The sequence below is a fragment of the Calliopsis andreniformis genome, chromosome 12 (assembly GCF_051401765.1).
Source record: "Calliopsis andreniformis isolate RMS-2024a chromosome 12, iyCalAndr_principal, whole genome shotgun sequence".
NCBI lineage: Eukaryota > Metazoa > Arthropoda > Insecta > Hymenoptera > Andrenidae > Calliopsis > Calliopsis andreniformis.
Window position 1 is genome coordinate 6,086,840 of NC_135073.1, and position 22,183 is coordinate 6,109,022.

General features: G+C 33.9%; 1 protein-coding gene across 5 annotated transcripts; it reads left to right on the forward strand.

Annotated features, from left to right (window-relative positions):
• Positions 1–1,086: 1,086 nt before the first annotated feature.
• Nab (NGFI-A-binding protein homolog) lies at positions 1,087–22,011 on the forward strand. 5 transcript variants are annotated; one of them, XM_076388797.1, is made up of 11 exons: positions 1,087–1,975; positions 18,192–18,293; positions 18,427–18,564; positions 18,659–18,969; positions 19,077–19,289; positions 19,368–19,618; positions 19,869–19,971; positions 20,826–20,896; positions 21,160–21,271; positions 21,375–21,431; positions 21,603–22,011. In XM_076388797.1, exons 1-11 carry the CDS (start codon positions 1,660–1,662, stop codon positions 21,708–21,710), a joined length of 1,782 nt encoding a protein of 593 aa, XP_076244912.1. In that variant the 5' UTR covers positions 1,087–1,659; the 3' UTR covers positions 21,711–22,011. The 5 variants fall into 5 exon arrangements, 4 of the variants coding, with proteins under 4 accessions (XP_076244912.1, XP_076244913.1, XP_076244914.1 ...); XM_076388798.1 differs by having other exon boundaries at positions 19,368–19,522; XR_013002939.1 differs by lacking the exon at positions 21,603–22,011 and having other exon boundaries at positions 21,165–21,271.
• The last annotated feature ends 172 nt before the right edge of the window (positions 22,012–22,183 follow it).

Sequence of the window (22,183 nt, forward strand, 5' to 3'; positions counted from 1 at the left end):
GATGGAGAAGATGGGGAGGATAGTGGGGACCATACTTTTTGCGATGGCACCAAAGGCTAAAGAGGGGTATATATATATTCTACATACACATCCAGTTCAGCTATTTGTAGGTATAGCGAAAATGATAAAAAAGATAGTTGAAGAATGTCACTACTTCACGACCAAATATTCTTTTGAATTGTTTAAAATTTTTCGTGCAAACCTGTATCTTTCATCGTTTTAATCGTCCTTAAGTGCTGCTGATGATTTAATTCGAATACTATGCTTAATACCGTGTTTTATACGTTACAAAAAACTATGTTTAATGTTTTAAATGTCAATGTTATCTTTACTTCTAAATAGTTAATCTCTGCAATATTTTCAAACTCTAAATTCTAAATATTGTAGTTATTGTTTAACTATTTCAGCGCACCTAAAAACTCAATCAGCAAAACGTCTACATACAATAAATATATTACATAAATATAATTACTTAATAACTAATAGTTGAACTTTAATCAAACTTGAAGGCATAAAAATTATTAAATGCAGTAATTACTATTAATTTGTGACCCCATAATATTAGAAAGATTACACATTCAAATGTCTTCAAAATTTGAAGACCGTTCGATATATAAAACTTCATATTACTTTAAAGTAAGTAACTTTAAAAACTGTATCTTGTTATTTATCACTAGACTACAAAAGTTTATATATTTATAAAAAACCTAAATGTGTAAAAGAGTCTGGAATACATCTAATATGCAGAGATATACAAAATATCGTATATAATATTTATAAAAAGGGTGCAACTTATTTAGATTTCTTTTTCTTTAGTTCGTTTATAAACGTATAAATTCATATAAACGTTCGGTACTGTACTTATCATCAACACCGACAGAAAATTGGAGAACGAGGGTTTCTTGATTTACTACGGTTAACGCGCCAATGCTCAACATTACTCATCATTTTGAGGGGTGGAGGGATCGTTGAAGAGGAGGGGTTCTACACGTGAAACGTAGAAGAAGAGGGGGAAGTATTGCACGTTGTGTGGTCGGGTGGAGGGGGCATCGCGCAGCACGCAGCGGATCACTCGATGGCCGGCAACGTGCATCGCGTCGTCGTTCCGAGTGTTTCGCTGTCGCTTTTCAGTGTGGCGTGATTTTCCGATTATCATTAACTTCTCACCCCATCAAATCGTACCATACCCACAGATTCGATACACCAATCGCGAGAAGGCCGTTAATCCCCAAAATCCACTAAAATCATAGCCGACAGTAGCCAGTTCAGAAACTCTCGTAATCTCGCTCACGGTCCCACACGTGTTCAGAACCGGTCTCCGTCTGATTCGAGTGCCGTCGTTTCTCTACTTTTCGCCTTTTCTTGGTCCCGTTTTTCGTTTCTCCGCTAATCCCTCTCGCGTTCACTTTCACCGTATTTATTATGACGATCGATCGAACAATCAGTCATCCCGAGTCCCCGCTGACAGAGATCGAGTCGCTGATCGTGCTCGTGCGGGCATGTAAAGGAACGGCGAATGTGTCGAGTTAAACCGCGCGGACATTTCGATGCGCTGGTATGAGAGACAAATAACACCGTTCCTTGTGTACTGTGAGTGAAAACGTCGAACTGCCTGTCGTCCTCCTCCAAACAACGGAAGAGCGGTGTCACCTCTTGAAGATGGAGAGTCGCGTAATCGCCGCGTCGGAGGAGACGACAGTAACGGTGACTACCGCCTGCGGCATCGGGACACCCTCTCCAGTACCAACGGCGCCAATCAACGCAGTTCCGGGTGGTGCCGGCGCTCTCACTTCCGCTACCTGCACCATCCAGAATCCCGTGGTCGTGGTAGCGAGCCCGCCGACGAAGCACCAGCAATCCGTGCTGTCCGCTGTACCCTCTGTCCCTGCTGTCCCTACCGTTTCAGCTGTCACTGCCGTCACCGCTGTTAGTGCCGGTGTACCGAAGATACTCAGCAGAAATGTCAACGGCACGCGTAAGTTCGAAGTTTGTGTTTCTAACCGTTTCAGGTATAAAAGAAAAATTTAGTTATCAATTTTTATTACATAGTACGATATTTGAACGACTGTACAACAATTGTGAAGTACACTGTAGTAGAAAAACTGTGCTACTATGGAACGTTTCAGTTTTTTCGGGTTAACTATTTTGTATCGCTGAATGTAGAACACTTGGGACACAGAAGGGGTACGAAAATTATAATGATAAATAAAGAGTTAAACGTTTTGGTGTTGAGAGTTAAATAAATATTGTTAGTCTTATATTATGTGGTAATGACTGACAATTATTGATAGTTAAGTGCATTGACTGAACAGACGGATATTATCGGACGTCCTGTCACGCATTAAATGTTAAGTGTAGGTTTTATGTGGTTTGTAGGTTCTGCACTGATTCAGTGGTTTTAAGTGGCCATTAGACTCGAGGCGTTGAGAAAATAGATGCTTGGACCAATTGATATGTAAAAGAACGTTGTAGAGTGTACATGATTTTATATTTAAATATTTTAGTAGGGATTAATTACATAGAAATAGTGTTTTTGGGACATGCGACTTTAATATCTTATTTTGATTGAATTGTAGGATATATAAAAGAAAAATGTATGGAATTAAAGTTTATGCTATTTATATAGAACTTTTTTAACTGTATGTAAAAATTGATTTTACATCCTAGTCTGTTTTTATTGTTTTCTTTGGGGCCTGTATTACATTTTTGTGATACTTTTTTTAAATTTATCATATTTCTTATTTTATGAAAACAGAAGACAACATTTTACGAAAGTTTATAATTTTATTTACAGTACTAATAATGATAACTCAGCGTGAATAAAAACGGCATATATTAATAAGATTCTTTCGGTAAAAAACAGATTCTATCATGTTGTCTGTAATAAAGTTGCCTGTTTAATTTTTCCAAGCGGTGTATATAACATTATAATTTCGTTTTCATACTATTGAATTTAGCAGCTAAAAAACTCAGAAATCGATGCTGCTAAAGCTTAATGAATGAATGTTGGCTTTTAAAAATCTTATTTTGTATGCACCAAACTATTCGCATACTACATCGCGAATTTGTATTAACGACCATCTGGTGTTAAATATGATAAATTTAATCGTAAAGGTTAGAAATTAGGCGCCAAAATTACTTAAATGCCATTTTTTATGATAAAAGAAAAAAGCAAAGCGAAATTTCAGTTCAAAACCAGTCTTTTTTGTCACATAAAACTGATGCAAATAAAACATTATAATAGAGTATTTTTAACGCTAGAGAATGCTACAAGAATGATGAATTAAATATGTGGATTTAAAAAATAACCTAAATATGAATCCAATATGAGTATTACTATGAATTCGAGTTACAATAGAATTTTTAATGAAATTTTCAAACATACGATTAATCGTATTGTTACATAGTTCATTTAATCAGGTAATTTCATAATGAGATAGAAGAAGTTTTGTTGTTAACTTTTTTAGCTATTAAGGTTAGACAAAAATAGTATCTACTAATTTACATGAATTCCATACATAATATGTAGAGTGTAGATAAAATATCACTTAAACTACGAAATATATAAATGAAAATATTAGAGATTATTTTTATTATTACAAAACTATATTTTATTTAAAGTTTCCTTATAAAGTATTCTATCTAGATAATAGATACCTAAATATCAATTTTTCAGTGTCATTTTTATGAAAGTTGACGATGTTGAATTTCGAACCAAAATAATAGATTTCTTTGTGTTAGCTCTAAATGTCTCTTCTACTTCATCAATATGTAAATCGGGTAGAATTTATTTTCTATACGGCAGACACGCAAAGTTTATAAAAATTTATGTCATCCAGTCGATATAGCAATCTCTTCAAAAATCTAGGAAGGATTTAATCTGATCATTAAAGTTGATAAAAGTAGCAAATGTAAAACTGGTCTTCTGTTGTCGTATTGACGTAAAAAGTATGAAGACGTGAACATTAAAAAAGTAAGATAAAAATAAGATAAAAATGAATCAAGACAAGGCTTCTTTTCTCTATTTTAGTTTTTTATGTACTCTCATTTCGATAATAGAGGTAATCTTGTAAGTCCTCGAGGCAAATGTTTATGTTCAATGCTTCGACTATTTTATATTTTGTCAAAGGTAGAATATATAGACATAAGCATGAGAAGATAAACATGCTGAATAGGCTTTGTCTACTCTCGATAGGAAGAAGCATGAGTCACAAGGAGCCGGCAAAAGCGGTCGCGCCGCGCAAAAAAGCTCTTTTTCTTCCGCCATCGGCGAGTAACTATTGCGAGAATCGTTTTTTGTCCATTTCTTACGAGACGAATAGCCATCGCTGGTAACCGTATAAACGTGCAAAGTCGACCAGCGTAAACGGCAAAAAACCGCCAGCTCGCGGTTTTGCCTGATGTTTCTCCAAAACTTAAACTTTCCAGAAAAAGAGCTTATGTCTCTGGAACGCCACCGGTTCATATTGCAAAAATGCCTACATATTTCTTTCTCCCATTCTTTCCCTTTTTTTGTATAAACTTGTTCGACCTCGTGTCGAAATATTATAAATGATATTACAAAATCAGAACCTGCTTCGTAATTTAAAAAAAAAGAAAGAAAGAAAGAAAGAAATCATATTACGCAAAGGATGCCCGCACCATTTCAGAAACACGAATCTTTTCTACTTCTTTTGAAAGAATCGAATGTTTCGTAATTTCTATCGAGGAATCGAAACGATACGTGATCAGTTTGAATTCTTTTTCCTTGTGTCATAGTTGGATAATTGAAATAAACAATAGTGACGTTTCCCTGTTTTTTCGTTTCCTTTCTTTGTAAAAATTGTAACGAAAGAATTGCTGGCGCGTTAGCGTAGAATTAGTTAGTGTGCCAGGGGCGGCCTACTCGAAACACCAGAATAATTTGGAGCGCCATAAATTCGAGCTTGAAGGTAAATAAAAACGGACACTTACTCGCTCTACTGCTATGCAAGCGGACAAAAAATATTGATGTTTTTACGGCAAGTTTGCTGGATTCCCGCGCTTACTTAGAACTTATCGAGCCAAGAGTTTTTTTTTTCTCCCCTCTTAGCTGTGTCCATCGCAGGGAAGTCGTCTTACATTCCTAGCTTTCAATTATTTTATAATTATAACCATTTCGATGTCAACAAACGAAGTTATCGATTTGTCTTTTTAAACATCATTTTGTCTTTGTAATCTTTATAATATTCATCAGATTAAAACTAAAACGACATTAAGACTAACTTTGTTACTAGAGAATACTATAAGAGAATTATTCTAACAGTTATAAAACTGGTTTCGAGTAAATTACTTTACAGTAAATCTTTTTTTAATATTTGAGTTAATAGGGATATATTATAGGTTATAGCTTGCATGGATTATGGGATCTTTTAATGAGAGACCACAGTTTTTCGACATGGATTATTCTGTTTTATATGAAATTACGTAAATATCAATAAAAAGCGGTATGTTGGACTATAGAAATTACAAAAAATGAATTGTTCATTTTAACTTGCAGAAACGTAATTTACTTTCGTGCAATTGTAATACTTTTTTGAATACCAGGTTTTAGGGTGAATAATACGATATAATTATATTATAAACGAGAATCTTCCGAGAGAAAAATATTTTGATATGCATTACATATCATCTGCCCTATTGTATAGTCTTCGTATTTGGATTAAGATTTTAAGAGAGGAGATACACAATAATTATTTTTTTATTGGTAGATTTAATCAAACTAATAATTTATACATCTCGTATACATGTACAAGGTATTATAACAAATATGGGAAATTTTTCTTCAGTCTACAAAGGAGCAGTATTTCTGACTTTACTTTTGAACAAGTTATATACAACAACAGAAACAAGAACATAAATATTGAACATTTGTTTAAAGAAAACGAAACAAAAAGCATTTGTACATACACATATAGTTTTGGATATCAATTATCTTTTCTACTTGTAGCTTTCTGCTCTTTAGCAAAATAGACACTGAGAAATTACGAAAGTATACGCAGTATTGAATCTCTATTTGACTGAAATGTTTAAAATATTCTTAAGAACGTTAAAAATTAATATTTAATTATGGAACAAGGCCCTCTTTCTTCCAACGTGTCTTCCTGAATCACGAAGGGTTCGGTTTCCGTTTGTTGTTCGAATTAGCTGGGTATTCGAGTGCATCCACCCACGGATCGCACACTTTCTCGATCGTATTCAGATTACATTCAGGCATCCCTTTGACGTTGGACAAGCATACAAGTAGAATCGAAGAACTCGTTAACATCAGCAGCTGCGTGTGCACTTCTAATATTTGAACCAGTCAATTACCTACATTCAGGCACGTAAAATGCCTAAAATTGATAATTATCAAACTGAATGCACGGCAAATAGAAGGTCCTTAGGGTATCTTCATAGTTATTATCTTTTCCTTCTTTTACCTGACGTATATCAAAGAGTTTAACTGAAAAAGAGAACAACTTTTGGCCTTCTACTGAGGGTTTACGTATCAGATAGCAACGCATCTGGTAGATTACAGGTCCACTAAATTTGAATTTAATAAATAATTGTATCAGTCATGGTACATAATCACTTTAGCAATTCTAGTATTAAGAGTATTCTCTGCATTATCTATAACTCTGCTCGGTAAATTTTCTTTATCTTGCTCAATCTTTTTAGTGATATGTTATAAATATTACAGCATAACATACTCGTTTGCAGAAAACGGTCCCAAAAGTTACTCTGCTTGTATCACTAATACATCCCCTTAATTAACTCTCAAGTAGTATAGTAATCATATTGCACCTGTATTAAAATTATTTAATTAAATCCATAATATTGACATAAAGAGTAGCGTTACTTAATGAAAGTTATCTTACTTGAATAATTAGTTTAAAAAATAGTTGTGTTACTTGCATTAAATAATTTTCATATTATTATTTAAATAATTTGTAATTGACATTTAAAGAGTTTTTTGAATAAATTCTATAATTTCTTTAACTAGTAAAATTTTTATAATGAATAGAGGTGCATTTACTAAACTAATTTATGGCTGTAATTCAAAACTCACGTTTTTTTAGTTGTGTCAGTTCTAAAGTATATGTACGATATCATGATACAATATGATAGGTAGAAATACTAGGCTAACAATATAAAGATTAATAATAGTATACAGAAAATTCACAATTTTTTAGTTTACATTTATAAATTATCTCTGGATATTTTTCCCACCAGACGTTAAAAGCTGAACTAGTATAAAAGTTGTAACCCTTGTCATATCAGTCAAGGATTAAATCTCAGAAATTACAAAGCTTTTAAAGTGTTCTATAGCGTATAGCACAGGGCGCGTTCTCTCAAAAGACCGAAGAATATTCCCACAAAAGGGGCGCCTTTAGTTTTTATTTCGCTCGCGAATAAATTAAGAGGCACCGATACTGCTCCCCGTTTTCTTGTCTACTTTCCCCACTTTGTTTTTTCCCTCGAATTGCTAATCCCGAGAAACGATGCACGGTCGCGCCCGCGCCGTTCTACCTGTCGAACGTCCGCGAGGAAAGCTGGATTAAAGACGCATGTGAGCCTCGTTTCCCTCAATCAGACAGAGCCTGTTCTCTCGACTCCTCGAGCATATGCATATCATCATCACCCTTTGCATCAGTTACCGCGAAGAAAAAACTCGGAAGAGGCCTGACCCCACGATAAAAAACGCCGAAATACCTACGAAAGAATTCTCCCTCTCTGTTCTTCGCCCTCTATCTCGGCCCTTCTTCCTCTGCCCCGCTTCATTCTTCTCCCGCGGGTTCTGTCTGATCACCTCCTTTCTCAGGCCGTTTTTGTCGCGGTGATGGAAGTTTTTCTGCCGGCCGTTTTTATCAGTCGCCACGGCCCTGAGAAGGATAGGGTGAATTGGGAAGGGATTCGTGCGTTTCCATTTACAATTAGTGCCATCGGGTGTCTCTTCTCACGAATCGAGAACTTTAATGACACCGTGAATACCATTTGCTGCTTCGCTGGTTGCAATGAGGCACCTACAGTCATGCTTATGCCTAGGCGTACACGACCGACAATTTCGTCGGTTTAACTAAAAGCCGATTACTGCGTTAACAGAATTTTATTATCTTCTTATCCATTAGGTAGAAAAAGGATTGTTCAGTCTGTAATCGGCCTTTAGTCAAGCTAATAAAATTGTCGCTCGTGAGCGCCTATACTAAAAGTCTAATGACAGGTATACATACGTTCTATGAATTATAACTTTGGAAAATTGTTGGAGTATTCAGAATAATGAAAATAATAAATTAGTATCTACGTACATGCAGTAAAGGTAGGAATATTTTAAAGTAGCGATATTTATGGGACTCGTCTGCAAAAAAGGTTAAATTAAAATAAATACTGTGAAACAAGACTTTAGTCACGAAGGCTGATTAAATTTACATTTTCAAATCTTGAACGTGTTTCTACTTGTATTAGAATTGATGAAACTGGAGGAGAATTAAATGTAATTACTATAAGCGAGGGAGATTAAAAAGAAGACTCACGATAGTGATCTAAATATAAGAACGAAACAAATGTATGAGATTTATATTTAGAGCAAACAAGTTTTGCGTATTATACATTTATGTTTTTGATAAAATCAAATTTAAACAATCGATACGTAAAATGATCTCAGAAACATATTTTTCATCATAAACTCGTCAGTAAGTCGTTACTATGTAACAAGGAAACACTGTACTTGTGCAGGTACTGAAAATTTACAAGATGTATGTAGATTTTCACGAGTAGGTATTTGAGTAAATGTTTTAAACTTTTTAAACATTTTTTGTGCATACGTGCATATTTGGAATATTTTGGTTGTGTAATACACTGGTTAACAAGTTGAACATCTGTCTTTGAAGGGAACTGTGACCGCTTACGTACACGTTCCTTCATTCCGATAATCGACCCCTCAAATAATTACCATTCGCATAATTAAACGTAATTATTAATTAACGTACAGATAATTAGTATTCTACTCCATATTCAATAAGCATTTCTCCACGAAGGAGACATTTAATTTCGACGAAAACCTTTTTTTATGAATCAAGATTAAGCATATGAATAAAAATATAACTTGCATATTTTTTATACAAATATTTACCGTTAAAATTCAAATTAAGGTAGAGGTACTTTAATTACTTAAATCGATAGAAGTTCTATCTATTGTATTGTAGGTTTAGATGAGGTGAAAATTTCCATTAGGTCAAATAGGGATACGAAAAATGTATTGTGATATAAATCTATAATTAAATTCCAGAATGTTAATGTTAAAGTGTGTTCTGGAAAAAGAGATAAAATGTCTTGTTAGATTTAGTAGCAGTTTATATAAATTGAAATGTACTTTCTTTTAAAAGTCAAAATTGAACTGAATTGAATACTGAAATTGAAGTCTTGACTATTTTACATTTATTTTTAATTACTAGCTATGAAAAAAGTAACATAAGAGCGATTAAAACGCAAAATTAAGGTACAAACAATACCTTTAAAGAAAAAGAAAGAGAAGGATTAACCCTTGAATATGAATAAGTTTTGCCAGCAACCCTTTACCTCATCTTTATCGGTTCCAAAAAAACTAGCTCAAAAAATCATTCATTTCCATTAGGATCCCTGTGGGAAAGGCTTCCTCCCTAATTTCACAATGTACTCTGTTTCTTAGAGCATCCTCTGTAAGCGGAGGAACATTCTATTCTCTTTAGTCCTAGTGGTTAGTTGGTGAAAAAGAATTTATTGTTTCAACTGCAATCTTTTTTCCATCAATATAAGATCTTTAACTGAAATTTTCGAATATCAGAACAGTAATTACTTTTCTATATTATCTTTTATTATTTTTTATTAATGGAACAATAGCAACAACTTCTTCATTATCTTGAATTTATTTATGTTTACACTAAAAAATCAGCTATTGAAATGGAATAATACTTACTGCAATATTTAATTATGATGAAAGTTATTGCACTTATAAAATATATATAAATACCTGTGAAATAGACTAATTAAAAAAAGGGATTGTTTAGGCCTTTTAAAACTTATTGTAAATTATTAAAGAATGACTTCACTATAGTAGAATCACTGTTTTCATTCAGCATTATGTACTTAATTAAGTGATACGACTGCAAAATGTTTACTGTCATCAATTAAAGAAGAGTCGAATAGATTGTTATGTCGATGAGTCTGCATCGTTTATGCAGTTTCTAGTCCTTCAACGGTCAGGTAAAGTGCAAAAACGATTATACCATGCAAGTATATCGCCAAACTCGTCGTCATTCACAGAGGAATCCAGATTTATCCTTGTTTATTCGTCCGAAGAGCCTGTCGCGCGACTTTTTGTACGAGCTGTTTTCGTATATTCTCGGTCGACCTCCGAACTCTTTCATTTGTTCTCTTCTTCGCCAAAGTTTGCGCATTTTATTTCTCGGTCCAGATATCGCCCATTTTTGCGGCATTGTTACGCGTACTACGAGGAAACTTCGATCGAGCATCTTCTTTTCAGTCCTCACCCTCGAATAGAAACGAAACAAAAATTTTTTAAATTGTAGTACATTTATAGAGACATAGATAAGACGAGAAATTCTTGTACCGAAAAATACGCAATTTTTTAAAGTTTTTGCCTCATCTATTTAGTAGTCATATTTATTTAATTTAATTTTCTACAAAAACATGGAGCTTGAAAGTTACATGACCGTGTATGCATGTTGATACTGTGTTGTTTTACCCTTTGTGGCCCAGTGGTTTCAGACCGAAATCACATTTTCGTAGCTTGTTATCATATTGCTGCTCATACATTAAAGAAACTGATTTCATAATGTATCTTTCCACTTTTATAACCCGAGCCACAAAGGGTTAATGTAAAATGTTTCATCACCTTTCATATTTAATAAAAATACATTCTTATGTATTTATATACAAATTGATTTTCATAACAAATTATTTATAAATTGCAATTTTTTTATTAATTTGTGTTCAAAGAACTATGTTCAGCATTCACTGGTTACGTAATATTGTTCCCGGAAACGACGAAACAATTGGGTTACAGAGAGTTAAAGTGGACGAAGTGTTCTGTTATTTAATTAGTAGCTTTTTGTCCTTCTCGTCATTCACGATAAAAACGATTATGTATAGCGATTGTTTAAAAGTCAACAAAACGAGAAAATATATCTTTTTTTGCAATTATTCTGATGTCAGACCAGTGGAATTTTGAAATTTGTTTTGACGAATAAACAGAAGTAAAAAAGTTGAAAAACCGATTGGACACACAAGTAGAAAATATTAAATATGATTATGATATACCTACTGTGTTTACAGATAATAGTATATGGTCTAAATTATACAAACTAATTAGTTAATTAACTTATGTAAGTTAATTAATTATGATAGGTTTAGTTACAAACAAATTTAATTATAAAAATTTATATTAATTAATGTGTTAGCTTTTTTGAGTGGATATTGTATTTAAAAATTTTAATTTCCGAAATATTTTTCATTTTCATGCTTTTTTGCAATAGTGATCAAGAAAATATTTTACATTTCAAGAAATAAATTTACATACATTTATAGTAACACAAAACTACGATTGGTCACACGAATTTCTGTCAGGCTTACAAATAGTCAACTTTTAAATAGTGATACACCTGTGTTAGAATGCAAAATATGTTTTGGTCGATTGTACCATCTGAAAACAATTTGTTTAGTCACATAACACGCCTAAGAATAGTTATAAAAAATAGTTAAAGAAAAATATTTGCATATCTTTCATATTTCTTTCCTTTTCTTGTATTTTCTTAACATTTTACTATAGGATTTTGTAGGAAATCTACAAAATATTTGTAATGACTGTACGTTAACTTTTTTAACCCATAATATCTACTGTTTGACATATAACGGTTACATGGTAATATATTTTAAAACTGCAACGATTAAACAGTTTTTTTCTGTGGCGTATCAACGTACATAATGACAGTCGACCATAGTGTAAAACGCCTCTAAGGGTGGGTCAGGAATTCCTGAAGGGTAGGGGGATGGAGAACGGTGGAGGCTGGCCCTGGGGTGAAATTGGGCCCCACCTCGTGTGCCCAGAAACCTAACCCAGACCTGGCCAATGTCGACCAAGAAACCGCTACCCCTCATAGAAAATCCTCCCCTAAACCCTCACCCAGTACATCCTACCCCATCTTCATTTTCGATGGGTCATGAAGGTGTAAGTTGGATGGTGGGGATTGTAACAAACAGGGTGTAGCGTATCTTGAAACCATAGCTATGTGTTTAGTTTCTTTAGGGATGAATCTTTTAAAACTTGAAATAATAATTTTATTAAAAATGTTTCGATTCATTAATGTATCTTAATACGATTGGATTTCGCTTGTTTTGCGCCATTGCTTGCTTCTATGAACGTATAGTATAAGTTACAGAAGCAACAGAACTATGACTATATAAAGGAAAAATATTAAAGAAAGCTTGTTATAAACAAATAAAGCACTATTTTTCAAAAAAGTTAGGATGTATATATTTGTATATGTATCTACAGTGTTTCCTCGAGGTATGTTCATGGTTCACTGACAAATTTATAAGGAGAAACACGATCTTGAGATCAACTTTTGCTGTTGGTAGCTTACTTTGGTGTTTTCAAAGAGATCTGAATGACAGTGCATGCAAACAAAACTTTAATCCCCCCTAAATAATTGCAAACTATAGCGAATGTAGCAACCAGATTCCTGCACAAAGATTATTGCACTGCGCAAAGTTTACCATAAAGTTTGATCCATATATATTCTAATCATCTAATAGAATTATATCCACAAAATTGATCCACAAGTCTAGCCATAACTTTCTTTAAATTTAACAATTCGTTTAATAAAAAATTTAGCTTATTAAAATATGAGAAATTCGATTTCATGATAGTTCTAATATTAATTCGCTTTTACGTTTTACCTAGAAAATTTTAATATTCAATGCATCTTTAATTAAATATTCATTTAATTACATCACATATTACATGAAACTCCACTTTAACCACTCAACGTAAGATAGAACGTTCAAATATCCACCCCCTCAAGAAGAAGCTAAAACAGGAACCAAAATGCCATAAAACTTCGGCAAACGCATGACGCAGGAACCAAGTTGATCTATCGTTTAAATAATGCAAGATTCAGCTGACGTAGGAAAAGCTCTTCAACGAAGAAGGGGGGCATAGTCATTCGTTTCAGAGAAAATATTTACCCAGGACGGGTAGGCTACAAATATCCTAGAGAAGCTCCGAAGGTGGTGGTATATATCGATAGGAGGAGCGAGCAGAGCGATGAAGAACGAAAACGTTAAGGTGAAACGATGAGAAGGGGTGGTCATGTCGGATAAAAAGAGAGCTTCTGAGAGAGCAGAGGGGGATAACCGGGGAACAGGGTAGACCACGCAAAGGGAGGCGAACCATAAGGGGTGGGAGAGAGGAGAGAAGGGGGCTAGAAAGGGAAGGTAGGGGAATCGAAAACGGCGACTCAGTCCATCTGTCCGGTGTTTTGTCCGAAGCGGCAGCACAGGCGCTAGACAAAAACTCGCCTAACCCTTCCTTGATTACAATACCGGCAAAAAGCGAAATACTAACCGCTGCTGCCGCCGACGATGCTTCTCTGCCTCTGGCTGTGCCGCGCGCGAGAACGGGGCGCTCCTAAGAAACTAGACCCGTTTTTGCCCACCATCGGAAGGGAACCCGTGAGCTATCGGACAAAGAAGCTATGCCACTCGTTCGTTCTCTCATCCCTGGTCTCCTCTTCGCCAAGAACGTCTTTCACCCTGGACCACCCCTTCCACTGATGGCTACGATGCTTCTAGTAGCTTCTGCTCTTGCTCTCTTTGCCTACGAAGTCTGTGGTATCTTCCTCTTCTTCCTCCTCTTCGCTTGAATGTTCTACCCAGGTCTTCCTCTTCTTCCTTCTTCTACCCGTTATCTAAACAGGACGACTTATTGATCCTCGTTGGAACATCTGAAAATCACCCCAAAATCTGTACCAATGAACTTGTATGCTAAGTAGATAATTATATTTTGATAATCTTTCGATTATTCAGTGGTAACATAAGTTTTTATGGTTCTTACTGAAGGGTGCACTAATTTGAAATGTACTTACAGTACTCGTTTGTTAGAAGCTCGTCGTATGTTTGATATTCATTAGTACAAAGTTTGTTGCTGCTGCTATTATTTGTATGATTCGATTTTTCTTTTTGACAAGACAAAATGAATTATTAAGTTTTGTAAACTCATTACTAGTAATAAATCGTAAGCTTGTAGGGAATAAAGATTGTATCCTGAAATCATTTCAAGTGAAAAAGTTTTGTTTCATATCTGAGAAAAGTGAGCACTAGCATGTAAGTTGACCTCAGAAAGGTGTTCCTCACTCTCTCGACAGAGATCTATGAGTTTATAGCGTGCAAATAATGTATATTTTTCATTAATTATAGTACCTTCCCTAATTATTAATTTCTAGTCAAGGAGTTATATTCAATATTCTACCCCTATAAGGTCACAGTTAAAGATTAATAATAAGCTTATAATGTACCAAGGGGGCATACACAATGAAACTGAAACTCATTTTCTTAAAGAAATTTCAAAAACATTAAAAAATGAAGAAGTATTATAAACTCCAAATTCCGTCAACTCTGCCTACCAACAAGTTATGAACCAAAGGGAAAATTAAAATCAGACATGAACTTCATTACTTAATTATACATATTCATCGGCATGTTTTGGGTAAATCTCCAAACATCATACTGAATGACACCGAACAGCTGCTCGATAAGCGACAATGGCTCGCCATCGGCTATTCGGTGACTCTATCCAAGGAATGTCACCGTTGCTTGCACCACGTAAGAGTGTAAGAGGAAGAAGACTGAACCGCGTCAAGCATGTAACGATGTTTCGATGGCAACGATAGCAGACAGTGTCATCCTCTTGTTCACCGAAAAACAAAGGGGACGACGGTAAACGGTGGCATAGAGGAGAAAACTCGTGGTGTCACGCGTCCTCGTTCCCAGGGATGTTGAAGAGGCCATAGCACTGGGATCAGGTTTTTCTTAGCGCGTCCCTGGTGCGCGGTATCGGATGCTATGCCGTGGCGACTCTGCCCCCTCTGACGTGCGTGTTCCCTGGCTAACAAAAACGATTATCCTCTGCCAAAAAAGTTGTTATGTAAATGCACTGCCTGGCCTAAACTGTCGGTCACAGGTATACATTCTACTCTGCTCGATCGGAGAATGAGAAGCGTCGATGGGGAGCTGGTGGCATACTCTTTGGGTACAAATTTACGACTTCGTGGATGTAGGATCTCGCGGATCGCGCTGGAAACATTTGATCGTTTGAATTGTTCCAAAGTAGAAATGTGTACGAACAAATCTGCCCACAGACGAGAAACTGACAGTTAATTGAAAAATATGTTTACATATTACCGGTGAAAGTTTGGGTGGACTCCAACGAGGAAGACTTAAAATTTGTACTTAGGGTTTCATTACTTTTAATTTGTATATGCTGCTCAATATGCATGTAAAATGCATTTAAATAGAATTGTAGTTTCATTAGTAATGTAATATCGATTTCGTTCAATATTTTTTAAATTCCAAAATATGGAATTTTTAAGAAAAATGGACTGTTATTTTTGCTACAAATAGAAAGAGAAATTGGAAAGATATTTGGAAAAATAAGTTTACTTCATGCAGTTGTAATATTTCTTTATCATTCACCAGTTTGTGAATTCATTCCACAGTGATTCGATGGGATTGAAATCCAATAATTGTGGTGACCAAATATAGCATGTAGTTCCAACTGGAACAGGCTGGATAATAGTTTGAAATTATTGTCACGTTGCAAGACGAAATTACGTTTAATTAACTGTAATCAAAGGGATATTATTTTTGCGAGTATATTTCGATACCTTTTTTTTTATTAAAAGTTCCATCTTTTATCGATATTTCCTGTTTATTTGATGATGAAGCAGTCCTAACTGAGTACATATAAAATCTCTTTCATGTTTTATGAATGGGACACTTCATAGTAATCATTTTCATTGAATAAATATTTAACTGTTTAAATTGAAATTGAAATATTTGAATCGTTAGTTCACAATGTGTACTAGTCTTTCATGTTTCTGGTTGCTTCATTCATTAAAACAGTTTTAGCTGAGTCTTTTAAGGTCTTAAATGACCTAACTTAAAATTATTTTTTAGAATATGACTGGATTTTTTCGTTTTGATACTGATTACTTTTTGAAATTCATAATTTGAATTCTCAAATCTGTAAGACTATCTATTGCTTTCAATTCCTTGTATCGTTTACTACTACCCCTGTAAGTCCTGTGACAATACTCAGACACCCTGTAAGTATTGTAACAAAACACAGGTATCATTTCTTTACAATTTTTCTAATGAGGATGCCTTTCCTTACAATTCTTTACAATTTTAATTATCAAATTTTTACTACAACAAAACTTGCAAGTATGACTCTTTACTTCATTAAAGAACGCTTTTGGAGAACAATTCCATGGATACATTTTTGAAAAACTATATACGATTTAATGTAAACGCAAAAGTGAAAGTGAAAAAATTCCATTCTTCATCGATGCAACAAAGCCTCTATTGTCCTTTCATCGATCTTTGGTTCGCGATATCCAACGAAGAAACTGTTGCTTCTTCGAGCAATGGTGAAACAGTATGCGGTCGGGCCGCCAGGGTGTCCAGGACTAGTTTCTTGCAAATTTCGAGGAACTGCGAGAAAAAGCAGCGTGCACACACGTACAGCGTATAAATTAATACCGGTACCGCTCTCTGGCATGGCATCGCCGCGAAGAGTGTCCCGAAGAAAGAACCAACGAGAGAACGACGAAAAGGATGGAAGGTACAAATTAAAACAGAAGGAAGGGAGACAAAACGAAAGGCCAGAGAAAGAGAGAGCGAGAGAAGGAACAGGGAGAGAAAAAAGAGAACGACAGGAAGCTAAGAGAGAATGAAAGAGAGAAGAAATGTAGAAGGAGAGGGGCTGAAAAACCTGGCCGTCAAGTCTTATTACGAACCCGAGGGCCGAGACCCTGGTCTCACGCTTACATACACCGCCCGAGAGGCGAGTGAGTTCCTGACAGCGGCGGGGTGACTCGTTCCGCGAGATTTTTCTGACGTTTGCCTCTTGAGCCACGGGAACCAAAGAGATACGTGAATCTTTCTAATGAGACAACCGTCTAGAGTCCAATCTCATAAGATAAGAGGATTACACATGTAGTATGATGATTTGTACTTTAATTAAATCTTCTATATCGCTTTCACAGCTTTCAGATTGTTGTTTTCTAAACTTTGTGTTTCACAATAAGAAATATTGTACAATGTACTTATGATAAATAAGAGGAACTCTGGAATAAATACTCTGTGTACTATGTAGTGCAGGGATTATTGTTTCCTGAAATGCACAGCTACATTTTTAGAGTGAAAAATATAGGGAATATATGTTAATATTAATGTATACTACACAATATATACTAATATTCTATATTATATACTATATATATTAATATTAATGGTTATTATGGTATTTTATTACACAACTTCTCTTATATGTATCCTTCAAAAGTTATGTATTATAATAATTAATGATGAAAATGAGTTCAATGCGTATGTACCTATAAATATTTTTTCCTTCCAGTTAAAATGTCTCAATTTATATTATATATACTTTATCTATACATGTAAAATGATCATTATTATAAATCTCAAACTATGTATTATAGAAGAAAATATTTAAAACAGATAGCATTCCAATTTTCAAATGAAGTATGTGTAAAAAATTTAAAAACCTCTATATATCATTATGGGTGGTTTAGTCATATTCTTTTAGATATCTCTCATTAATGTATTTTATGTAATATAAAAGACTTAAGTAGATCATAGAACCCTTACTGAAATCTCTAATAGTTTCTAGGAAATCAGCATGTAACACTTTCATTAATCAATTTATGGAAATCAAAATTTACTTCAAAACCAGTTATCAAATTTAAGCATGTTCCATTAAGATGTGATAATGTCTATAAAGTTTTCGATATTTGAACCTAACCCAGACCTTTCAAGGTTTAATACTATTTCCAATATATTTAGTTTTAAGATCAAGTATAATAATCTTTTTTTTTTTTTTGTACATTATTTAGTGGTACAAACATCCGTACCTCAAAATGAAGCAGAACTACAATTGTATCGGGTAATGCAACGTGCATCACTTTTGAGCTACTATGATACGCTTCTAGAAATGGGTGAGCAGGTTTTTTTTTCAAACAAGTTCCTTTAATTTAAAACCTTAATGTTCACTTGATAATTTACTGTATTGCTTACAATTATAAAGTAAATATGTAAATTCAAATTTATTTTGAATTCAAAATATTCTAGGTGGTGATGATGTACAACAATTGTGTGATGCTGGAGAAGAGGAATTTTTAGAAATTATGGCTCTAGTTGGCATGGCAAGCAAACCTCTTCACGTCAGAAGGCTTCAAAAAGCCCTTCAAGAATGGCTTACAAATCCTTGTAATGTATCGTAACATATTCTGTATACAGTAAAAAATGTATGTAAAAGTTAATTAACAGTTTAATTAAAGTTTAAAACTATTTTATGTTGCAGCACTTTTCCAAACACCAGTTGTACCAACGAATGCTACATGCAAAAATCCTACAGGCATAGGATTCCCCTGTGCAAGTCCTAGACCGCAAGTACAAAACCTTCAAGTTTTTACAACAACCTCACAAACACCAACTGCAACACCTTACGTTTCGTCACATGTATCCCTCACACCATTACCATGTAGATCTACCAGTCCTATTGTATCTGTTACAAGTGTGACAGCACCAGTGGCATCAACAACTTTTCGACAGAGCCCAAGCCCAAATGCACCCCTGCCTTATACAACTTCTCACAGCCCTGGCGTACTACAGGTATATTTATCAACATAATCAAATTTAATTAGAAATAGCTTTTATATCTTTATTATAAAAGTAATTAATGTGTTAAAGCTATTGGTTTATTGGTGCCTATCTATTAGGTAGGAACATGTGAATCATCTTGTGGTAGTGGGACTACACCAAGTCCTAGTGGAGGTGGTGGTGCACCTGCAAGTCCGACACAACCAACTCCGACGCTTCTACAATCACAAATACAGAGACTTGCAGAAGCAGCTGAAAGACTTGCTGCTACTATTCGACCTGTCGATCCTAAACCTCATAATGTAAAAAAAAAAATTTGCAAAAATTTAGAGGTAAGTTGAAGAATTATGTTTGTATATTTCATAATAAATATTTTGTAGTATCTTTTATTGTGTTAATATTACTTTTAGATGGTAATGGCTATGCCTGATAGCGATCCACGCAGAATGGAAGAAATTCGAAAGTATGCAGCGATTTATGGAAGGTTTGACTGTAAGAGGAAACCAGAGAAACCACTGACATTACATGAAGTGTCAGTAAACGAAGCTGCTGCACAAATTTGCAGGTTTGTACCTGCGCTTCTTACTAGAAGAGATGAACTTTTTCCTTTGGCCCGGCGTGTGGTGAGAGATTCTGGGTATCATTATTCAAAAAGTCATTAGTAAGTATCTTTTATTAAATGTTCTTTTTGGTATTGTATATCTAAAATATACGGACTAAAAATTAATACAAGTGACAGAAGATGCAAATATGAATTAATATATATAACAAATCTACAGAAATTAGGAAATCTTAATAGAACCTAGATTTCAGCTTATCTCTTCACTATTGTTTCTAGACATGTTATATGCAGACGAACTCGTTTTATAATTTTACCAACAAATGTCATACTTGTATTTAAATTGCTTTAGTTTATCCGTATCAAGGCCTCGTGAAAATGGCGAAGAAAATGAAAATGAGCGTATAAAGCGACAAAAGCTCGAGCTCGAGGGTGAAAATGAAGATGCGACGCAGGTTAGCTCGCTTCGAACGTAAAAATAAGACATGTGCAACTGATGCCAGTTCAAAATTATCACAAAGTTGGGATAAAGTCAGGAATTTTGATAAGAATCAAGTAAAGTTTCCTGTGTACTAATAGGGGAAACAGTGATTGGAGAATTGTTCAATGACTTCCTGTTCAATTTATATACAAAAAAAGAAGTATAAGCAATTAAAGCAATTAGTAATTTCAGCAATTGATATCTTGAGAAATTATAGAATAATGATTGCTTAAAGATACAAATACTGATATTTATTTTTCAGAAATAGCTTGTATTATAAAATATACTTAAACACTCTAAATGAATACAAGGAAGTATATTTCAAAATCCTTGATTGGATTCCGTGTTTGTGATAACTTCGACCTGGAATTATTGGCACATTAAGAAGCTGCATCACCCGCATGAGCGCTAACCACTAACCATGCATCCAGCACGTAAACGATTGTACCACATAAACTACCACTTCGTTGATATACATGCGAAGCACCTCTGAAAAAGGTCAAGTATAGCTTTTGCGTAACATGCATGGCTTTGTACTAATTGCATATAAATTTTTATTTCCTTCTAAAGCTTGGATATAGAATTCTTCTTTTAAAAATAAGCTAATGTTTCATTTATACGATTAATTAATACACAACTGTCTTTTCGCACTCGTTAGGACTCTATGCTTTGATCCTGGTATCCCGACGAGTTGCAAATGCTTACTTCAAAGTTTTTAATATCCATTTAATGATAGTAAATCACTGTATTAATGTCTATTAATTCTCTGTATTTCATACTTTTACTGTATATATTTTTCCCAATGTCTGTAGCAGTTTATTGTTCTAGGAGGAATTGGATCTTCGCTGTTCTGAAATAGATATTAATAATTCAACAATTAGAAGGCATCGATCATCGAGGTGATTATTTTAAACATTAAAAAATTCAAATACCGCGCTAAAGGTTTTAGTACCAAGAATCGAAATTACGATTTTTTAATTTGTGAACGAGAATAATGTTATTAAATTTTTCTTATTTCATATAAGAAATTTATTATAGCCATTTACAGTCAGTTATATATTTTTGTATCAATTTCATAAATTTCATTTATCTAATAATAATTTATAACTTTATAATGATTTTCTAAGTGCATATCGATGTTTAGACATTTGCATTGTTTTAGTCCAGTTTGGAGGAAGAAGAATAACAACGGTATGTTCAGCGGAAGTATTGAAGAGATTAGTGACTCTGATAGTACACTCTCATTTTCCAATGAAGAATCTTCATCGATACATGTACGTGAAAATGTTATATCTTTTAAAAACTTCATGAATATGAATAAAGAAAAAGTATGAAAGAGATAACAATATTCAACATAACGAAGTTAATTATTTACAGGACACTAATGAAGTTGAAGCGGATAACACTGATAAAGAGAGTGATTTCAACCTTAAGGTATGTTTATATTTAATTATTAAATTATAATATAATTTATATTTGTACCTTATATATGTTTCAGGAGCATGTTTAATTATTTATTAATGACAAAAAAAATTAATTTTTCTTTTCTATGTACATAGAATACGTACTTAGCTATAATTTAAATAATATTTTAATTGGATTTAGGTAATAGCCTCACGTGGAGACAATATAATCGCAGTGGCAAATCCTGCATTAATGGAATGTAATCATCCCATAAAAGAAGAACCAACAGACGAGAAACCTACGCTGTGATACTGTTACAAACTCGTATTATTAGATTGATTCCATTCTCAAAAGCACCTTTTAATTTCCATATAATCATTACTACTATCATTGTTTGCACTTGACCATCAAACTATTCATTATACAGATTCGTACTCATTTGCAAAAAAAAACGTTGTTATAAATGTAAAAAACTTATTTAATTAAGTATATTTTAAGATCAAAATCAATCACTTTTATAATTACTTTTTTTACATCTGAAAACAATATGTTCATGCAATTCTGAGTATTACACTGTTCTACTAAAATCTTTAAGTACATTTTAGGCTACAAAAAGTCTTTAAATGTTGTACATATGCAATTTGTTTAAATCAAAACAAAACATACATACGTTGACTGAAATATAGTTACATATTGTATGGCATTGTAATTTGTAAATATAAAATGAACATTCCTTCTTTTCTATTTAATGCATTACATTCTTTAAGCGATTTATACGTTAT